The sequence below is a fragment of the Mesoplodon mirus genome (genome assembly GCF_964341445.2).
Source record: "Mesoplodon mirus genome assembly, chromosome: 12".
NCBI classification, from domain to species: Eukaryota; Metazoa; Chordata; class Mammalia; order Artiodactyla; family Ziphiidae; genus Mesoplodon; species Mesoplodon mirus.
The window spans coordinates 17,854,568-17,877,886 of NC_138988.1; the positions used below are offsets into that span (position 1 = coordinate 17,854,568).

At 35.1% G+C, this 23,319-nt stretch overlaps 1 protein-coding gene across 3 annotated transcripts in view; it reads right to left on the bottom strand.

Annotated features, from left to right (window-relative positions):
- Positions 1–3,915: 3,915 nt before the first annotated feature.
- PPP4R2 (protein phosphatase 4 regulatory subunit 2) overlaps positions 3,916–23,319 on the bottom strand; it is a 58,088-nt gene continuing 38,684 nt past the window's right edge. For all 3 annotated transcript variants that reach the window (XM_082639800.1, XM_082639801.1, XM_082639802.1), the window contains 7 exons: positions 22,607–22,777; positions 10,710–10,803; positions 9,127–9,164; positions 8,196–8,270; positions 7,797–7,940; positions 6,489–6,778; positions 3,916–6,228 (listed from right to left, as the gene is read on the bottom strand). In XM_082639800.1, the coding sequence (XP_082495926.1) occupies positions 5,924–6,228; positions 6,489–6,778; positions 7,797–7,940; positions 8,196–8,270; positions 9,127–9,164; positions 10,710–10,803; positions 22,607–22,777 (1,117 nt within the window). In that variant the 3' untranslated portion in view covers positions 3,916–5,923. The remainder of the gene's footprint in view (positions 6,229–6,488; positions 6,779–7,796; positions 7,941–8,195; positions 8,271–9,126; positions 9,165–10,709; positions 10,804–22,606; positions 22,778–23,319) is intronic.

A 23,319-nucleotide genomic window follows, 5' to 3' on the forward strand; every position in this document is an offset into this window, starting at 1 on the left:
CTAGACAGCAGCTAAGCATAATAGGTAAAAATCATTGGGCTTTGGAGTTCTCACCGTCCACTTTCGAAGGGTCCCAGGGCAAGGTGCCTTTCTTTACATCAAGTACCCCACCTGTAAAATGAGATATTATTAAGCATCTCATAGGGTTGATGGGAAGGTTAAATGAGATAATGCATGACACGTGCTAAGGATACATAGCGCATAAAGTCAGTGCTCAGTTGGTGCTTGCCGTTATTACCAGGTACTGACCAGGATTGAAACCTCGACTTTGATTCCAGCAAAACTGTTGTATTCCCCAGGGACAAACCCTATCTCCCCCTCCATGACTCTCCTCCTTAAAAGAAATGCCAGCGCCTGGACTAGACCTAGCTTTATACCCATAATTACCTTGAATGCTCCCAACAATCCTACCAGGAAAATACAGTTATTTCCCCCACTTTACGAATGAGGAAACTGTAACTTTCCCAAGGAAACTGAGGTGGGGACTCGGAAGCTGTGACTTAACCCACGTCTCTGTACTCTGCCCATTTATACCGTGCTACCTCCTTGGCTGTCCTGCTCACCTCTCAAGGCCACACTGAACCCCACCTCATCTGAGACGCCGTCCCAGACTGCCACAACAGCGCTAATGTCTGTCCTGTGCAAGTGGCAAGCTGCGTTTTGCTGAAAACTTGCATAGTTATTGTTCTCCAGACACGACTGAATGGACTGAGTTTACTCTTCTAGCCCCCCAACTACACAGCAATCCATACAAGTTGCCAACTAAAAATTTTAGGTTCCCAGATTGAAAGTGGGAGATTATGTGCATTCCTAAATGCGTATGTGAATTCTGGTGGTGACAATTAAGCTTAACCTCCCATCCTGTAGCACTGCAAGCAATGGAAAGAAAAACAATGATCCAAAATGAAGACGGCCAAATACTAACCATGTATTTACCCCTCAAAGTCTCAGCACACACAGGCACCATTCAAGGCCTTGCAAACCTATTCAACCGTCAAGATTTCTTGAAGCAAAGCATTATTGGCCAAATAGCAAGTCCCGTTATAGCACATTAATGCAGGACTTTGCGAATTTAATGACACAACTTGTCACTTCCAGAAACACCTGTCCCCTATCAGGCAAGGGTGTGGTGTGGTGACTTTCTATAGGTCAGGGGAGCTGGTCAGAGTCACAGAAGTTTGTTATTTGGATGCACATTTTCTGGCGATTCAGTCTATCTGCCGCTGGATTTAGGAACATCCAATGGCGTGTACTGCTCCCAAATCCACAAACTTTGCAACAATGAAAGGCTTCAGGGATGAACTTGGAACCCTTTTAAAGCAGAGAAAGTAGTCACAGGAATCAAGTGTTTGTGTAGCCAGTATCCACAAAGCCCGTTTAACTTCAACTGTTACCACTTGCCAAGCATAGGACTAGCTCGCAAGATAATAAAAATCAGTAAGCCAGTGGAGTCTTCTGACTAGGACACTGGGAATTACTGGCATTTTTGTTTATTTGTTATTATTTTTAGTTAAAAAAAATGCATTGCCTTTGGGAAGAAAAACTCTGAAAGCGTACCAATAAATCCAAAGACCCCAGACTCAACTGAATTTTACACTGGAAAAAAAAATGTTAAAATACAACAGCAGTGTACTCTTCATTCTAGATGGGCAAGTGGTCAGAGATCATGCTTCTTATTCCTAATCAACAGAAGAATCAGTCTTCGTATCAATTAACCCAAAACTCTATACTAGCTATAGCATTTAGTAAATAATAAAGTGGGGAGGTTAGAGATCAAGTATGAGAAGCTGAAACTCAATATTTAAATTCAGAAACATGCTGATTAATACTCCTATCTTCTGAGTTGAGAGCCACAGATGTCACCACTTACTATCACCTACTGTGCAGTAATACATATGAAGAAATGAGAACCCAGAACTGAAAATGGAATCCACCCTCTCCACTGAGGGAAACTCTACACTTTTAACCATGTAGTTGTCTGAAACTGCCATTTCTAAAGTGATTCTAATACAAATGGTGTAGATCTGTGCATGACAACTAGTGCCAAATTATGCCAAGAGAAATTTTTACATGGTAAATCTTGATTTTACAGATATCAGGTACGAGTTGCCCAGCAAAGAACAATCGTCCATTCAACTCAGATGCACCATCTCTGTGGAAACACCCTGTTACCAATTAAGCAACAGAGCTGTAATGAAGTCCTGCAGCTCCTCTCCCTATGGATCAGGAAATGCTTGTGGATCTTAACCTACCTAAGGTGAGAGAAAAGGGGGCATTGGAGGGAGGAAGCGTAAACTATTATGGCAAATAAAGTAATTCCACACATAAAGATATTCTTCTAGTTTATATTTTATTGCATTATGAAAATAATACATTTATTTGGCAAAGTAATCTAGGCTCCAAGATGATGAAATAAAATTCTGAAGAAAGTGTACTAATTATTTTTAAAATGTGAAATATTAGATGTATTCTAACCAATACATACTAGCATTCTTCCTAGGCCAATAATCCAATAAACCTAATTATAATAATTCCATATGAAATTACAAGGTGTTTTTGCATTCATCCATTTTATGATTAGCACAAATCTCGAGAGAACTAAGCTTCATCTGATCAAAACCAATGTATTTAAGAAACTCCTGTTCAGAAGACATTGTGAAACACTATCCAAAATTTTTATTTCCTTTGGTTCTACAAATTGCATTTTTGTCCTTACCACAAGTTACATTTCTCATACTCAAACATCGTAGCTTTAGATTCTGCCCCAAGTATCTTTATAAGTAAACTAGTATATTACAATTACATTATTTGAAAAATTGATGACTTTACAAATGCAAAAATGCATAAGTACATGCCTATCTACACCAGCAATACAAAACACTCTGAACCTCCATGCTTTAACAGGCCACGCCTTCTTACCCAGGGTTTCTGGGATGCCTTTCCAAGCCAGAGGGTTTTATAGCTCTGACAGGCAATTTCATTGCTCCATCCACACTTTTGAAAGGTGTAGTTACAATAAACCCTAAGTGAATTAAATTTATCTGATAATCAAACATTTAAAATATGACATTTTCCACTACTCATTTCTGTTTGCCAACATTTTCAGAACTGAAGATATATTTTTTAAAATGTACTGGGATAATGTTTTCACTTTCTTAAAAGGGAAAAGTGCTGAAAGTGTATTCCATGTATATTCTCGCTCTCCTCATCAGCATTTTAAATTCTTTTTACATGATGGGTTCAGAGTCTAGAGTCTAACAGGTAAACAATCTGCTCAAGGCCAAAACAGAAAATAATATTTTAATCACCAAAGTCCTAATTCTTCATTTAGATCTTTTAATATGACTTTGCTGATGTGTGTTAAGAAAATGTGCCTAAAATTAGCCTTCTAAAAATACACATCTGAATCAGTTACTATTAGAACTGACATTTCCATGAAGCAAAGTCTGTGTTAAGTGCACCTACGCATATACTCGAGGAAATTTACTTCCCAATGGACATCGTATCTCAAACCAGCTGAACAAGGTTTCCCAGTTTAACTACCTAACTATTCCACCTATCCTAAAGAAAATATTCCATGAGCATTCTACAACTATCTGTATAAACAGCAACAAGTTTGATCTATGATCAACATAAGAATATCTAATAAATATTAAAACTATTAAACTATAGATTAAAATGCAGATCTCTCATAGAGTTGAGTGATGGCATTTTGGTACATTCACCATTATTGTACTTTATTTAATAAAGAAATACATTTGCCCTTGCCAAAACAGCAATTGCAAGTTTACAAATAAAACCACAGACCTCAAAGTCATGATGCTAAATCTTCAACTTATATTTAACAAAAGTAAATCAGTTTACAAGTGGTCCATGGCACAATTAAAATAAAAAATATCAAAAGGTCACAGGATCTTAAAGAATAGGTTTATTGACAATAATTTCATAAATATTCTAAAGAAAATTTCAAAATTTCTAAACTTAAAATGTTTAAAATCTGCTCTCATTGGCAAAATATCCCTCAAGAAAATAAAGAATAGGTCACTACAAATGAATGTCACATTTAAAATTTGCTTCATTTTAACATTTTTGCAAAAAATTTTTAAAAAATTTACAACGTGTGATTTTTTTCCCCTCTTGGATAACAGTAAGTAAATCAATACTCAGTTTTTATTTCAACTATGAGACATATTCACAAATATATCATCTAGCTGCTGTAAACCTGACAGTCAAGTCAGTCAGTAGTATAATATCCTACAGACATAAACGGAGCCAACTCATTTTGGTATTTTTAGTCATAGCAACTGAAGTAGGCAAAATGCAAAACTTGTGGTTGCCGCCCAAATCACCCCAGAGCATATGATACAGTGTCAGAAAATGTTTGCATCAGTTTTATAAGTTTATCTGTGTACTTCAGGTATCTGAAATTAAAAAAAGGGATTCTTATATATTTTGATAAAAATGTACTCAATTATTTCATAACATTAATATTTATTGCTTTATATGAATACTGTATTGAAAGCCCAAGCATTCAGTTTACACACAGAAATTATACAATTATATACCGCTTCACAAAGGCAGTGAACACATTACATTCTACAAAATCTACTTTACAGAAATTTAAAAATTCTAAATATCAAAAGGTACAGCTGAAGAAACAGGTATAAATTTGGCAGCCAGTAATTTAGACAGGGAAACTGCAGCTTGCATGACTTTATGTGAATTTGAAAATATTGAGTTTAGAGTAACCATTGTGCTTTGTGTTGATCTGAAAAATATAACACTGGCTGTCGAAGAAGCATGTTCAAAAATATTTAATTCACTTCAAAATGTCATACAAATTACGGTGGTTTTTATGTACCCCTAAAGCTTCAGTCATTTAGCTCTGGTACATTACTAAAGTAATATATTAATTCTTCCCGTACAGTGGTGTTTCATACCATTGACATCTGTATAGTCTAGAATAATTTAGAAAGAAATGTGTAGTATTCACACTGTTCAGAAAAGCAAGCAAAAGGTAAATAAAGGAACCTGCCTGGTTCTTCTGAGATGGTCTCATGTCAGCTTTATAAGCATTCATTCTACAAAATAGTAAGCTAATGTTTGAACACAATTTCCAAGATAAAGCACATTTTCTCATAAATAATGAAGTCTTTTTCTCAGGCACCTCAGAAGTATACAAAAGAATTTTAGTTTGAACAGATCTCTTGGAATGTGTTTAACCTGGTATTTCAACACACTTAAGATTTCCAGGGTTCCACAAGGGCCAGATTTTATTTGAATTACTCAGAAGAGAAAGAAACTGTCTTCTGAAAGAGGTGAACTCAATCATTACCAATAGAAAAAGTATCCACTGTATTCATCTCTTATAGAAAAAGAAAAATATAACATTTCCCCCCTTAGAATAATATATATATATATGTATATATGACTTAAAGTTCCATAGTACATAGTCAAACAATAAAATCTGGAAACCAACATGAAACCCTATAATTCACATGTTAAAATGTTGAAACTATGACCAAAATATGAAAGCTGCTAGAGCTGTCAGAAAGAGACAAGACAAAAAGCTTTCTTGCATATGTATAAACTAAATGTGATAATCTCCAAAAGTTTTCAAAATTATAATTATTATCTTCCAGTTTAAAATTTTTAACTCTAAATTAAAAAAAAAAACAAAACAATCTATACACAAACCACTGATCTGACCAGAGCAAAAGAAGTCAGCGGTAAGCAGGACCCCGAGGAGCTGGTACTCACAGTTCTTACATGTGCGACTCTTTCAGGATTGATCCCATAAAGTACTTTATTTTACAACCTGCTTCTCTTGTAAAACTAAAGGTCCACTTTATTACATAAAAGTTTTATACAGTGTAAAACCAGAACTGTATGTAAAATACTGCATCTAAATATTTCTAAATAGTTAGTCTTGTTCCATTGGTTCATCTGTGACTTCTGTGGCTTCCATGGATGATTCTGAGAGAATCTCTCCAGTTTTACTGGAATTGGATCCTATTAATTCTTCCGTTTCATGGCAACTGGAACTACTTACAGGGCCTGTATTTTCACTACCTTCAGAATGTAAACCTCTCTCAAGTTGAGTCAGATCAGATTCCTCCATTTGATTATTTTCCTCAGAAGTCTCTTCATTCACAGTTAAGGCATCATCAGATTCTTTTTCTTGATTTTTTCTTTCTGGGATCATTTCTCTTGATGTCATAAAAGACTCTAAAAATAAGCAAATGTTGTTGTAGTTAAATTTGATTTTCAAAATACCTCCACAGTTAAGTTTCATGAATTCTGATATTCTACAGTTCAAATCATATGCCTGAAACTCAGCAGCAACTACAGAATACATACAGGTGGGAGAAAAGCCCAACATCAGCATTACAAGGAGTTCCATTATGTTAAATTCTTTCACGCAAAACTGAAGTACAAGAATTTGAGGATCTCCTTACTCCACCCTTTTACAGATGGTCTCTAAGTACCTTCTTCTTCCTCTTCGTCCTCTTCTTCATCCTCTTCTGTACAGTGCTGCCTGGTACAACTACTTTCTTTGTCTTTATTCTGAGATGAAGATGGAGCTTCTGTTTCTTCTACCATAACTGAAGAAATTTCACTGGAAGATGTTTGACTGGCCATCTCTCTGACGTCACTTTCTTTGTCAAACCTGAGTCTTTTTACCTCATGCCCCTCAGCTTCCACAGTATCTTCATCTGGATGTTTATTTTTTATAGGGCTCACTGAGGAACCTTCTGATTCAGATGTCGAAGAGTCACTGTAAATATTGTTTGAAAGTGTCATTAATAAGACTGTTTCTTCATCGTTTACATTCTCATTTTTAAGATCTAATAATGTTTAACTGTATTTCAGTGTGAAAGTTAAATTATAACATCTGGGCAAAGAAAAACACAAGAGAATAATTTCGAGGATACCTAAACTGTTTAATAAATATTTCCCACTAGCAACTTGTCAATAAGTTACATGACCTTTCTGTTCAATTCTCCAGTAAGTTAAATGTCCTCCTATAATAAAACTACAAGTGTTCCACAGGGACATACTCTTCTTTTTTTCTTAAATAATTTATTGTGAAGTATTTTTAAACTCACAGAAAAAGAACTATCATATCCCCCTAAAGCAGATCCCCTTAATTAGCAACTCACTGCATTTGTTCCATCACCCTGTCTCCATCTCTGTTTATTTTTATTGTCATTAGTAATTTTCTGAAGCATTTGAGAGTAAGCTGTAGATAAGATGCTCATTATTCCTGAATAAGTCAGAACATAGACACCTTTCTGCGTCATCACCAATTTAAGAAATCAGTTCTGATAAGACCCTTCTGTCCAGGCAGGCCAATACTCTTTAATTCCTCTCACTCATTCAGTCTTCCTTCCCTTAATGTGATGTAGAAAATTTGAGATGGGATATAAACAAAAAGGTTTCCTTTTATGATCTACAATGAGAAATGATTCACAAAATTTCAACTCATTTATAAATATCTTCTCTTTTCAAGTGAATTTCAAAAAGAAGAAAAAAATGTATCATGACCACTTTCTTAACACCCTATTATAAATAAAATCTCCCCAAATTAGCAGTTTAAGTCTTTTCTCTGCCCATCGTCAGCATGTGATAATGCTGCAAAAAGCTGCAGCCCCTTTTAACTGCATTAAAACCTTTTCTACCCCTCAAAACAACAGTAAAGTGTAAATAATAAATAATGAGGGCTGAAAAAACACCAATAAATGTTAACTCTTTTGGAAAGCATTTTTTCTTTTAAATATAAATCACATACAAACCTGTGATTTTTATCCTCATTTTGCTTTAAGTTTGACTCTTTGCTGTCTGTGCTCTCAGGTAAGCCATTTGTTGTCATGGGGACTGACAAAGAAACCTTTGGTCGATTAAGTGGCCTGGGTGTTCCAGGTCCATTTATATTAGACCTACGGTAAAATAAATGAACATCATTTTCCCATTTTTGTAAAAAGTCATCCCTCCCAAGGTTTGTTTATATAAACATATCACAGAAACATTTTCTTTAATTTTGACTTTCAGAACCATGGGTTACCAAATTAACTAATTCTGTTTGGTATATCCTAACCCACCATAAAATTCCCAATTCTTAATAAGTATAGTGAATTTCCTATCCAAAATTAAGAAACTGCAACTCTTTGAATAATAAGAATCAATAATCTCACCTTTCAGTGTAACTTGGTGAATTTCCAGGAAACATAACACCATTCATTCGATTTAAACTATTGGAATTGTTCTTCCTACCAGAAAAGAAAAAAACACTTTTATGGATAGTTTAATTCTTTAATTTTGATGAGAATCACGGGTCTAAAAGATCTTTTGTAAGATCTCACTGTCACAGAACCAAATGAAAGACTTCTAAGAAAAATAACTCCGGGATTATCTTAGTATGTTATTTAACAATATACAGATACATTCTTCAAGAGTTCTAAAACAAATTCACTGTTATTGGTCTATGAAATCCGATATTTTAACCATTAAACCAGTGTTTCTCAACAGGGGGCAACATCTTCCAACAATCCCCCTTCCCTCACTCCACATCCCCAGGGGACACTTAGCAACGTCTAAAGAAATTCTTCACGGGAAGTGGTGGACACTACTGGCATTCAGTGGAAGCCATGGGCAGTGCTAAATCTCCTGCAATCCCAGGACATCCACTCATAATAAAATACCAGTGGTGCCAAGGAGTGTGCCCTAAACTGCAACCTTAATTTACTATATAAATCTTAGCAACTGGAAATAATTTTCCATCATGAAGAGTGATGTCATCAAGCAGCTATTACAAACCTAAGAATTATTTCCTAGAAATGGCCTATCTCGGATGGGATCCCAGGGTCCAGACAGTACATAAATCCAACAGTGTTAAGACTGCAGTAAATCATGAATCTCTTTAATACAAATCTTTTCACTGGAAAAACATATAGGTAATGTTACTGGTAATATTCTACTTTGAGAACTGGATGGGAGTTTCATAAGCATTTACAAATGTTATGCTTAATTACATATAAAATAAATGCAACCTATTTTTAAGACTAATACATTAGAAATGATTTAATAATTAGAATATACTAGAAGAAGAAAAATCTCTATACTTACTCTGAAGAAGGATAAACACAGCTAACAACCATCACATTCTGCAATAACAAAAATTGGTTATTAATACGAGGAAAAGTACCACAAAATAAAGTTTAATTATTTGTTTTTAATCTCTCAAAATCTCCCTGGTATTAAGTTTCCATTTTATTACATTTTTACTAATAAAAGAAATGGCTAAAAATAAAAATCTCTAATCAAGCAACGAAAACTAAAACAATAGCAAAAGCCCAAAATCTAATATCCCACTAAACTATTTGTTTTTTGCCAGCCTCATTTTTTTTTTTTTAACTCTACTCTAGTTACTTTAGAGCCCTGACATTATGTATTACAGGTAATAGAACAGAACCACGGTCTCTTATTTGAGATAGAATCACACCAAGATATTTAGAGTTTGAAGTATTTAGGCCTACTATAACGAACTTCCTTTTAAAGCAGTACCCAATCAAAAGCTTGATGTGTAGCATGCTATACCTCAAGGAAAGAGACTCAAACCTTTTTTATAATATAATCTTCCTGATAACAATAACTTTATTAATAGTCAATATTCATTGAAAGTTTGCTGAGCCAAAGTGCTTTTACATTTACTCCTCCTCACAGCCTCATTATGATCCACACTATACAGATGAGGAAACTGAGACTTAGGTTATGTACCTGGTCCATGGTCACACAACTGTGATTACTGTGACACTGCCTCGTTATCCAAAGATTGCCCAAGTGGAATTACTGAAAGTCTCTGAACTGAAAATAAGTACTGAAGAACCATCTCAGTTTCCTGCCCTTCAGGAATCTTACTAAATTGAAGGCATAGAAGCTCAACAAAACACATTAATCCAGTAAGGCCCTAAGATCTATTATAAATCACTAGGTAAGGATTTTGGATTCCTGCTCCAAGGGTAAAATAAACTGAACTTCAATTAGAACCTTAAAATAACACTAGACTGTTTTAGGATCAATCACTAAAACCAATGGTTTTAACAAAACCACTGGTCCACAATCTTGGTTCCCATAGGGCTCCTTCATTCATTCTTCACTCCAGACAAGTCTATGTCTTGCTTTTCATTCTCTCAGACTGTTTCCTTTGTCCAGAATGCCCTGCCCCTTTAACATCCCGTCACCCACTAAAAACCTAATGCTTCTCTCATTCTTAAACATGATATATGTCCTTCTCAATATCTAACTTAAATGCTTTGTATCAGCGATTTTCCAAGTTGTGTACCTCTGAACTCTAGAACTAAAGAAATGAATTCTGTGGATAAACAAGTTTGTAAAACCCTCTATTATTAAAATATCAATTATAGAACTTCTCAGAGCTATTAATATGTTAAGGTATACTAAGAATTTCCACGAGACAATAATAAACTGCTTTTCCCAAGCTTAAGTGACCTCAAGCATTCCTCCGCCTCCCTCCTATTAAATCTTTCTCTGAAACTTAGGACATAATTTGGAAAACAAATTGGGAAAAACTTCAGATAGGCTGAGAAACCTATTTCAAGAAAAGGTGCCTGAAACAGAGCCTACTCAAAGTTCTTTTCTGAAATCTATTATGCTACAGTTTAATATAAATCCAATAGTAAAATAAATACCTTTTCTACTCCTCTGAGAAATTTGTCTGTTCCTGTATAGTTTCTCCTTGGATCTGTGAGCAATTCACATAGTCGCTGAATAGTAAAAGGTATACTGCAAAAGAATATAATTTTATAGTTTGGGGTCATTAATTAGCAAGAAAATTAGGAACATTATTACTCCTGTAATAATAATTACTCATTATTTCAAGCTTTATCTAGTCACCCCTGTGTTAAGCTACAAATGAAAATGCTACAAAAATGAATGGATGAGTCACTTAAAAATAGGCAGGGCAATAAGCACACCTGTCCTCTTAATTTAAAAGAAAACAATGTTCCCTCCCTTGCCTTCAAAAGCAATAAAAAAGAACATTCAAAATTAACGGAAAGCTTCAAAACTGAGAAAAAATTTTAACATTCTTAATTCTGACAATTCAATTTTAAGTTTACAAGAGAGGCAACACAAATAATAATCAAGTAAGAGTTTATTTAAATACAGAAACTTTCTCAAGTATTCCTTTGCACACAAAGATTTCTTTAGTGTTCAAATAAAACTACAAATGTTTTGTTATCAGACAGAATAACACAAGTGATTCCAATGAAAAAGTATTATAAATATAGTTACGCTCCATAATTAAAATTTTACGTACAACCTACATGTTTCATCAAACTTAAAATACATACAAATACACTCAATATTTTGGTAGGTACCTTACTGTTTACCAAATACTTCAACCACAATCAAATTTTCACTTGATCACAGAAAATACAAAACTGAAACATAAGTTGGACCTAAAATCATGTTATAAACAGCAGTGTTTATCTCACACACTATTAGCATTCCTGAGAGTTACAATATGAACAGCAAACATGTGAGCAGAGAGATGACAAATGCAGCTAAAAAGTGTAAACGTAAACTTTAGACTTCAGTTATTTGCCACACAAATTTATTTATTCTCCTTATAAAGACAATTACAAAGCCTCAGATTAACAGTTATTATCCGCAAAGTTATTTCTTGTTTACAGGCAGATCAACACAAAATTCCCTCCCCCACACAAAGTAAGGCCACTAATGATTAACAGCGCAGGACTCAAAACCCCAGTCTAACTTCAAATCCCATGTTCTCCCTTCCACTACACTGCACATACGTAAAATCGTAAATGTTTATTTTCTAGTTGGACAAACGATGTTTAGTTCTCATGTTCTTAGCATCAACACTATTCTTATGTTCCTTTAAAAATTCAATATACAGGGCTTCCCTGGTGGCGCAGTGGTTGAGAGTCCGCCTGCCGATGCAGGGGACACGGGTTCGTGCCCCTGTCCCGGAAGATCCCACATGCCGCGGAGCGGCTGGGCCCGCGAGCCATGGCCGCGGAGCCTGTGTGTCCGGAGCCTGTGCTCCGCAACGGGAGAGGCCACAGCAGTGAGAAGGCCCGCGTACAGCAAAAAAAAAAAAAAAAAAAAAAAAAAAAAAAAAATTCAATATACAACCTATGACAAATCTTGACAAGGTATAAAATAAATATTATTCATATGAAAACAAATATTTTAGTTATGCGAGAGACCAAGTATCAATCTTCTCTCAACTTGTATATCAAAGCCTAAAAGTCAGAAAACTATCATCGTGCCAAAAGATTGGGCACTAACTAAGAGGCGAAACATTTGTCTCATGATCACAAATATTCAGAAGCAGACAGAAATACAGAACTTCTGATATTCATCAAGACTGCTATAGGAAAGTTCTTTGGTTTCTAAGGAAGAGTAATGTTTTTTTTCTTAAAATTCATAGTAAAGTACACTGTCAAAACTAATTATCTTTGTTTTTCCAAACTGTCTTTTTTCATATTTGACTGAAAGCTTCCTAAGGGCAGGATATCTTCACATACAAGATAGTCAATATATAATTTATTTATATACATATGTATCTGAAATGCAGTACCATCATGGATTTCAGAATATTACTGGTATACCTGTACCTTAGCCCCTCTTTGAGTTCACTACCTTCCAAATCCTAAACACACACACACTTCCAAATGCTACTCCCTCATTAATGAGCTCAGAGTGATACTAAAAAGGAGTTTTTACACATTTTTCAAAAATAGCACCCAGTGTTAAGAACATTCGAATACTATTTAACCAGCAACTACTTAAACAGACATTGTCTAGTTAGGTCCATTCCTCCAACTAAATTTCTTTCACACACTGATACTAGTACTTTCTCTTAAAATTAACTTTAAAAGATGAGTATCTTCCAACTCCCTGCTTAACAATGTTTTTACACTAAATGTTTTGGCTAATTTTCTCTAGGAAGGTAGGTAAAATGTTAGTCAATTATTAACACTGTATTTGTGGGTGAATATTAATACTGCTTTATGAGGAAAAATGTATTATGTTTGCATAACGATGTCAGCCTATGACAAAATGAGTTTACATTCTTACACACTTTCAGAAGCTTTTAAAGTCATTTTACCAAGTGTCCAATAGATGGCACTAAAATGTTATACAACTCTCCCTCAAGTGAACAGGCTTAAAATACAAACATTTCTTGTAAATCAAAGTATCCACTGGAAACAATATTATAATTCTGACAACTGCATTGAAGGTCTCTTCATAAAGTTTGTATTTTTTAAACTTTTAAGTAAACATGAGAGCCTACTATGAAGCAGAAATATTAATATTTACTCAGTAGTGGAACTGATAGACACATAATGTAAACAATTACAATTAAAAACAACCCAATTACAAGAAATGCTAATAAAATTGTGTACACAGTGCTACAGAGACAGAATAAACTGTATGCCAGGGAATCGAAGATAAACGTGGGAACACTTAATTTAAGGTGGGTCTTTAAAAGGAGGTATAAGAATAAACCAGATAAATCCCAAATGAACGCCTGGTACAACTATATGAAAGTTCTGCTTTCTGTTACTCTTCCATTACACATAAGCACACAAGCTAGTTTATTCTAACTCTGGAAAATATTAACGCGTTACCCAAAAAATATCACTAGCTAAATTAAGACACATGCTAAGAAGAAAAAAAGAGCAAAAATGCATGCTGCTAACTCTCAATGAAAAGCATGAACCACAATCTTGAAAACGGGAGAACAGGGGAGGATGTTCATTAGCAAAGATGTACTGTAAAGTAATTTAGCAGAAAAATATTTTGGGTTATTTGAAGTAAAATGCAGTCAGTTTACTCTGCAAGATGTCACCAATATATTACCTTATTTACCCACATCATAAGATGAAAACTAAGATTATATAAGGAACTGAAAGAAAAAAACTTTTAGGATATGACTAACTTGCATTTTATTAATAAGCAAACCAAAAAAAACTATGCCTACAATATCTAATAAGACTTAAAAAAAACATTAAGTATTTCAAATTGTATTACTCACAAATGGTACAGAACACTATCAACCAGTCCACTTTTAATGCACAAATTACGTATAAGGCAGTGTGGCTTAAAAAAAAAAAAAAAAAAAAAAAAAAAATACCACCACAGCAAGATCCTTTTAGACCCACCTCCTAGAGAAATGGAAATAAAGACAAAAATAAACACATGGGACCTAATGAAACTTAAAAGCTTTTGCACAGCAAAGGAAACCATAAACAAGACCAAAAGACAACCCTCAGAATGGGAGAAAATATTTGCAAATGAAGCAACTGACAAAGGATTAATCTCCAAAATTTATAAGCAGCTCATGCAGCTCAATAACAAAAAAACAAACAACCCAATCCAAAAATGGGCAGAAGACCTAAATAGACATTTCTCCACAGAAGATATACAGACTGCCAACAAACACATGAAAGGATGCTCAACATCTTTACTCATTAGAGAAATGCAAATCAAAACTACAATGAGATATCACCTCACACCAGTCAGAATGGCCATCATCAAAAAATCTAGAAACAATAAATGCTGGAGAGGGTGTGGAAAAAAGGGAACACTCTTGCACTGCTGGTGGGAATGTGAATTGGTACAGCCGCTATGGAGAACGGTATGGAGGTTCCTTAAAAAACTACAAATAGAACTACCATATGACCCAGCAATCCCACTACTGGGCATATACCCTGAGAAAACCATAATTCAAAAAGAGACATGTACCAAAATGTTCATAGCAGCCCTATTTACAATAGCCCGGAGATGGAAACAACCTAAGTGTCCATCATCGGATGAATGGATAAAGAAGATGTGGCACATATATACAATGGAATATTACTCAGCCATAAAAAGAAATGAAATTGAGCTATTTGTAATGAGGTGGATAGACCTAGAGTCTGTCATACAGAGTGAAGTAAGTCAGAAAGAGAAAGACAAATACTGTATGCTAACACATATATATGGAATTTAAGAAAAAAAAATGTCATGAAGAACATAGGGGTAAGACAGGAATAAAGACACAGACCTACTAGAGAATGGACTTGAGGATATGGGGAGGGGGAAGGGTAAGCTGTGACAAAGTGAAAGAGCGGCATGGACATATATACACTACCAAACGTGAGGTAGATAGCTAGTGGGAAGCAGCCGCATAGCACAGGGAGGTCAGCTCGGTACTTTGTGACCGCCTGGAGGGGTGGGATAGGGAGGGTGGGAGGGAGACGCAAAAGGGAGGGGTTATGGAAACATATGTATATGTATAACTGATTAAATTTGTTATAAAAAAAAAAAAAAAAAAATACCAGCTAGCCCACTGGGACACCTTGCCTGAGTCGAATTTACCTCTTTAAAGCCTTCATGTCCTTTCCTGGGAAACAGAGATTCTGAAAGTGCACTTCTCATGTGATTATCATGAGCACTGAATACGACATCATGCATATAAATCACTTAGGGCCTGAAATATTTTAAAGTGTCCAATAAATCTTAGTTCCTATCATCATCCCGATCCCATCTGACCTTTAATGTAGATTGTGAGAAGGCACAAACCCTCCAAAGACCAACTACAGTGAAACAAAGCAAAAAATGTTTTCAAAAATATTCTTTTTAGGACTTCCCTGGTGGCGCAGTGGTTAAGAAACCGCCTGCCAATGCAGGGGACACGGGTTCAAGCTCTGGTCCGGGAAGATCCCACATGCCGCAGAGCAACTAAGCCTGTGAGCCACAACTACTGAGCCCTTGCGCCACAACTACTGAAGCCCGTGTGCCTAGAGCCCGTGCTCTGCAACAAGAGAAGCCACCGCAATGAGAAGCTCGCACACCACAACAAAAAGTAGCCCCCGCTCACCACAACTAGAGAAAGCCCGCGTGCAGCAACGAAGATCCAATGCAGCCAAAATTAAATAATAAATTTATTTTTTTAAAAAAATTCTTTTTAACTCCGAAGAAAGTAACTAACCCTGATGAAACAGCATCACACATTTTACATTACTTATATACTTGAATTTGACTGCAATCTGTCCCCATCTACTGACTTAAAAAAAAAAAAGACCAAGTCTTGTATATCTAAAACCTATGGGGATTCAAATACCAAGAAAGCTGCTGAACAGCAGAGAAAGACATCTAAGCACAAATTAGAAATTTTAAACACTAACACTAAGCCCAAAAGATAGAATTTCCTATCCTGTATTTTAACTTGAGAAAGACTCTAAGTAACTAAAATTTATGTTTTTTTTAATTTATCTTAGTCTGTTTAAAGGTTTGATCATCAAGATGTGCCAATATTCTGGATATATACCAAGGTATTAAGAAGGCATCCAAAAAGAAGAAATGCACATTTCATTCAGAGTCTAAGATTTTAAAAATCAGATAACCTGTATCTTGCCTCTATGTTATTATATAAGCAACGTTCCTCATAAAAAAAGATAAAGGAGTATAAAACACAGAGGCCATTAAAGTAAAAGGCTGAAGAGATAACCACAAAACCAGACATCCTATTTAAAAACTGCTAAAACAACCAATCACTTTTGCTTTACGCATAAAGGTGATTTTTACCACATCTTTATTTTCTATTAATGACCACATTTATACTGTGTCTTAGTAAACAGAATTACTTGTTTGACCTGAACTATTTAAGTAGAAATTAACTTATATATCTCTTAGATATCAAAGGTTAAATGGGTTAAGTTTTGTTTACTCGTAAGTCCTACAGAAGTCAGAAATCACCACTGGAATCTTGTGATATTATCTGACCTGAAACAATCTGCTCTTTCTGGATCAGGCTTTATTTAACATCTGTATAAATATACACAACATAAATATTCATATGCATATATTTTACAACTCAAATCAAATGTTAGTAATTGAGATTTACTGAAAACAGCGCTGTAAAATGGCAAGCATAGAAAATTAAGAAAATGAAGAATTAGCCTCTTACAATAATGGTAAATAACCGTAAACTAGTATCTATACCATTCCCCATTCCAAAACAAATCTATAGCAATTGTCAACACTTTTAATCAAGTTAACCATCTTCTACAGTGCCTGAATTACTTTACTTGCCTCAAATAAAAATGTTAAGAAAAACTAATTAGGTTTCTGCTATTTCCTCTCTTTTTTTTTAATACAGCAGGTTTATTTCCTCTCTTTCAATTATAAAATTTTATTAGAGAGCATCACATCAAACCCTATTACCATCAGACAAGGCAAGGCAGGAAGGGGAATAAGGAGGGAAGGTTACTAAATAATTCCGATTCTCAACTAGTTATGCTAAGAAAGGGAGTAAAGAAAAAGAAATAAACATATTTCAGCTAAAGGATTCAATATGCTCAACAAATACTGGCACAAATAACTAATAAAAAATGCAGTAACTCTATTTTTCTCAACAGAGGAACAGAAATTCCAGCAAGCAACAAAACAGGTAAAAGGAGTAAAAGAACAAAGTAACAAAAGGCTGGAACCCATCCTTTCATCCCTGAATAATCTGAGCTAACTGTAAAGCAAACAATACAAAATCAAAAAAGGAGTAAATGTTTTATATCTACAATCTAGATTTTAAAGTATTAAAAACCTTGTATATGAACCTTTAAAAAAAAGTATGAAGAGGCAAACTCTCAGGTGCAGAAACTTACAAGACATCTGAGTTTGTGCACACATGCATATAAAACAATCACGTGAAAGTTTTCAAGACTAAGCAAAATCTAGTTAATTATGTACATTAAAATAACTTTAGAAGACGCACACATAGAGAATGGACTTGAGGACGTGGGGAGGGGGAAGGGTAAGCTAGGATGAAGTGAGAGAGTGGCATGGACATATATACACTACCAAACGTAAAATAGATAGCTAGTGGGAAGCAGCCACATAGCACAGGGAGATCAGCTCGGTGCTTTGTGACCACCTGGAGGGGTGGGACAGGAAGGGTGGGAGATGCAAGATGGAGGGGATATGGGGATATATGTATATGTATAGCTGATTCACTTTGTTATAAAGCAGAAACTAATGCACCACTGTAAAGCAACTGTACTCCAATAAAGATGTTAAAAAATTTTTTTTAATAAAATAACTTTAGAGAAGAAATTCTATAGTCAGACTATAATCATGCCAAAAGATATGCATTGGACACCTTACAGATGATGTAACAAAGATTTTTAGGTATCAAGTAGTTGTGCAGTGTGCCTAGAACCCTTCATAAATACATAGCCACGCTGTTTTAGTCAACTACCCACAATAAGTGAAACTTACTGCTTATTTTAGAGAGGTCTTAGGTCTAACAGACTGTCAAAAGGTGGAGGAAGACTTAAGTAATTAATTTATATTCATTATTCTTCCATTTCAATAATTAGGATTTAAAATAATCTTTTTAAAACTACTAGGAATGTAAGTTATTCTCTCTACCTCTCGAAATCTCTCTTTGTGTACCATTATAGGAATGAACTACTAGCTACAAGCAATTTCTAAATTATATTCATGGCACCTAAGATAGGAATAGAATTTTCATAAATGGCCTCAGTTTGAGTAAGCCTACATATACTCTTGTTCATTATAACCCCACACAGAGGGCATAAAATGGCAACTGTCGGGCCTCCCTGGTGGCGCAGTGGTTGAGAGTCCACCTGCCGATGCAGGGGACACAGGTTCGTGCCCCGGTCCGGGAAGATCCCACATGCCGCAGTGCGGCTGGGCCTGTGAGCCATGGCCGCTGAGCCTGCGCGTCTGTAGCCTGTGCTCCGCAACAGGAGAGGCCACAACAGTGAGAGGCCCACGTACCGCAAAAAAAAAAAAAAAAAAAAAAAGGCAACTGTCTTTTAACTGACCATTCATTGAAGTTTCTAATTTTGTTAATTTTTAATTTTTGGTGTTTCTCACCTAAGAAACTGTAACTTCAGTTCTGGAGAGTAGCTATAAGCCATCTTCCCCTATAAAATTTTAAAGTTCAAAAGTAATTTTAAAAGGACAAGAAAATATTACTAAAAATTTTTTTAAAGAACTTTAAGCATTCAACTATGTAATTCTATCTACCCTGCCCCATTAAACAAAATACAGATACAGAAACATGCTTTTACTCCTTTCACTCACTCATTCAATATCTGTTTGTTTGAAAACCTACTATGTTCAGGCATTCACTGTGCTAGGCCTTATATGGAAAAGATAGTCCTCCCTGGTGTCCAGAATCTTACAGTTCAGGAAGTCAAGCAAACAAGTGAATGGACAATTTCCGCTTTAAAGAGGGAAAATTTACATACTGACAATACTAATTTTAGGAAACAGATTATCTTTTCATGCCAATATATATATTTTAAGATATACGCACCATGCGGCACATGGGATCTTAGTTCCCTAACCAGGGATCGAACCTGTGCCCCCTGCAGTGGGAGCATGGAGTCTCAACCACTGGACCACCAGGGAAGTCCCCATGCCAAAATATATTGAAGCATTTAACACAGAACTTTCACTAATTAAAAGCAAAAAACAAAAACAACAAAATGAAGTTACCAATAAGAAAATCACCAAAAGATTAAAAAAAAAAGATATGAAACCACAATTCATAAAAGACTCATTAAGGACATGGATGTTCAATTTCACTTGCAATCAGAGAGACACAAATTCACGTACATACCCACAAAAATACTGAAGAAATAAACTATCTGCATTTATATGAACATAGAAGCATACATGAAAACATTTTGTGAGGTGAATTTGGCAATATTAATAAAAATTTTAAGTGTGCATACACCATGACCTAGCAACTCCTTTTCTACAAATTAAAAAAAATAAATAAAAAATAAAAAAACAATAAATCTATACATATATTCAACATATGACATTCATCAACACAAAAATGTATTTACAAGGAGGCTCACTACAAGCACTACTTGTAACAGCCAAAAAAATAAATGCCCATCACCAGTGGGAACAGAGAAAATGAACTATATACATATCGTCTGTTCATATAACAGAAAATAATGCTGCTATTTCCAATACAGACAAACAGAAACAGAAGACACAGCTGTAAACGTACTGATAATCAGAAGAAGATTTCAAAGCTCTTCTAAAAGTAAAATAAAACTAGCATATAACATGTTCCTATTTTCTTTATATATTCCTAGGACAACTGGGGATCTTTTTAAAACTATGAACATACTTATGTCACTTTTATAATTTAAAAGATGATCTATTACAAATAGCAGGAGAGGTATACCGGCAAGGACATACTCTCAAACTAGCTAAAAAAGAACAAAATGCTACCTCTACCCACCACTCTTAGCAAAAAATTTTTTTAAAGCAACAGCTTATCTATGTCTATTCAAACACAAAAGTAAAATTGAAAAATACTACAGACATGTTGTTATGTACCATGTACCAATATATTATGATATAGACAAAAATGGCTGAAATGAAAAATATTAATGTATCCCTGATTAACACCTGGACTCTGAACTTCCCTGGTGGTCCAGTGGTTGACTCCACACTTCCACTGCAGGGGGCACAGGTTCAATCCCTAGTCAGGGAAGTTCCACATGCCACACAGTGTGGCCAAAAAAAAAAAAAAAAAAAGACTTGGATTCTGCCTGATTAAGAAAAATAATTCGTAAACTGCCTTTCTGAAAAATCAGAGAAAAAAACATAAATTCAAAGTATTTATGGTTCAAAGATGAAAAATATTTTAAAAGTAATTATGTTTATATATGCTTAGGCATTTAATGACTGTTCAAGTCATTTTCAGAGGTAGGTCGACTACCTATTTAGCAAATTAAGACATTACAAATATTTAGATTAATTTAATACCTACATATATGTATTTCATCCAATTTAATTTGAAAGAATTGAAAATGGTATTACTAAATTCAGAATCACAAGGAGCTTCACATTCACAAAGCAGTGGTATAACTTACACTGTTTCACCATAACTCGTAATTTTAAATGAGAGCCATAACTTACTGAAGTAAAAGATGAGTTACCATAATGTCTAAGTACTATCTAATTACCTCTGCACTATTTATAAACATCCCCAAGAAGTATGCTTAACCACATTCAATGCAACAGTAAATCTTACGTATACTTCTAATACATAGCATGTCTTCATCTTGGCATGTGCTTTAAAAAAATAAAATTAGTATTGGTAAGTAAACATACACATACAGTTAAAATAGTTTTCAACAGTACAATAGGGTACACAGTGAAAATAAAGTCTCCCTCCAATCCCAAACCCCCAAGAGCAGCTCAATGATAAAGCTCTAATTTCTCCCAAAAGGAAAGTATTTTGGCAGCATACTTAAAACCAAAGCTTAAGAATTTGATATTTTAAGCCAAACTGTTAAGCAGGAGAACATAACATATAATAAAGGGTTAGGTGAATTACACTATCTTGTTGCAAATCCCATGTGATTAAGTAACTGAAGAAAAAAATGAGACCATTTATGCTACCTAAAAATACTCACAAATGAAATGTGATCAAATAAAAACTGCCCCTAAATATGAATTCATGGTTAACATACCCACAATTCATTAAATTAGGTATTGTCACTCCACACTCCAAATTGTTAATGCCAATTTAAATACTGAACAATTCGCGCTTCCCTGGTGGCACAGCGGCTGAGAATCCACCTGCCAGTGCAGGGGACACGGGTTGGACCCCTGGTCGGGGAGGATTCCGCATGCCGCGGAGCAGCTGAGCCCGTGCGCTACAACTGAGTCTGCGCTCTGGAGCCTGCAAGCCACAGCTGCTGAGCCTGCGTGCCTGGAGCCTGTGCTCCGCAGCGGGAGAGGCCACCACGGTGCACCGCCCCCCAACGCTCCACGGCAGACGGGTGGTCCCTGCTCACCGCAGCTGGGGGGTGGGGGGCATGCACAGCGGCAGGGACCCAATGCAGCCAAAAATAAAAATTTATTAATTAAATACTGAACAATTCAACTTAACAAATACTTCTTCCCTTCAATAAAGGGAACCCTAAAAATACAAAGCCCTGAAAAGAAAGTATTTAAAATAACACAGAGTATGACACACAATTTAAAGGTCAGCTTCATTTTAGTGGAGACTAACTTTTCAGTACAATGTTTTACAAAGGGCTAAAAATGGTTACTTACTGGAGGGAAAAGAGGGACTCTAAAAAAATGTTTTAAAACGAAAAGTCACTAAGTAGAATCTTTTCATAAATTGTTACTTTTCATTTTAAAAGAAATGTTACTTATTTTACTTTTTTCAGTGATAGACAGGTTCTAGACAAAGTATAAAGATTTATATTATCAAATATAAAACAGAAAGAAAAAATTTTTTAATATTTGATTAATGTTTCCACTGTCATACACATTTAAACTCTAAATGCCACTGACCCATATAAAGGTGGTTCAAGTTTTTTTTAAAACAAGCTGTCAATATTTTAAATACTTGTAAGCTGGAAATCAGTAGCTACTATATAGATCACAAGACACAGAACTTGTTCTAATGGATAATCAGTTATCAAAAAAACAGACACATCAAAACTTAGAGAAAAATCTAATGTTCTCCTAAAAATTAAACTTTTAAAGTAGAACATACCCATTAAATCCAGTGACAATTTTCAGTATCCTTTCCTTCATTTCATCAAAGGGAATATATTCCACATTAGGGTTGGGAGGACCTCTTGGTTCAGGAGCTGAAGTTCTGAAATCATCCATCACTTTCTCCAGTTTGAAAATAAAATAGCCTTTAAACTGGGACCACTGAATCCTATAAGAAAAAAATTAAAAATATATATAATACCATGTAGGGTCACAATTCTTGAACAAAAAGCACAAATACAGAATTTACCATGACACTAATGCTAACAAAATTAAGATCTGGAAAAGTAGTCATGAAAATGTCTTTGTTCAGTAGCCTGCACCACGCCTGATCAATCTGACTCACAAGGTCCAACTTGGTTCCATCCAATTCTCCCAAACTCCTGACCCAAACAAAACGTAAATCAGATTAAAATCGTTAAAATTAACCACTTCTGGCTGAAAGCTTATTGTCTAAGTCCCCCTCTCCACATTTTTAAAACATTATCTTGTTCTGACTCTATCCCTCATAACAAACCTAACCCAGGAGGCGTTACTGCCCCCATTTAAAAGAGGCTATTGGAAATTGGCCCAACCTTACATTTATAAATTTAAGTGGACAAATGAGAATGACTCCATACCCTAAGCTCTTAACATCCAAGGTATAATGCTTATATAGACTAGTAAATGTTTCTTGTTTTTTACCTCTTAAATAGCAAAATAAACTTCAAT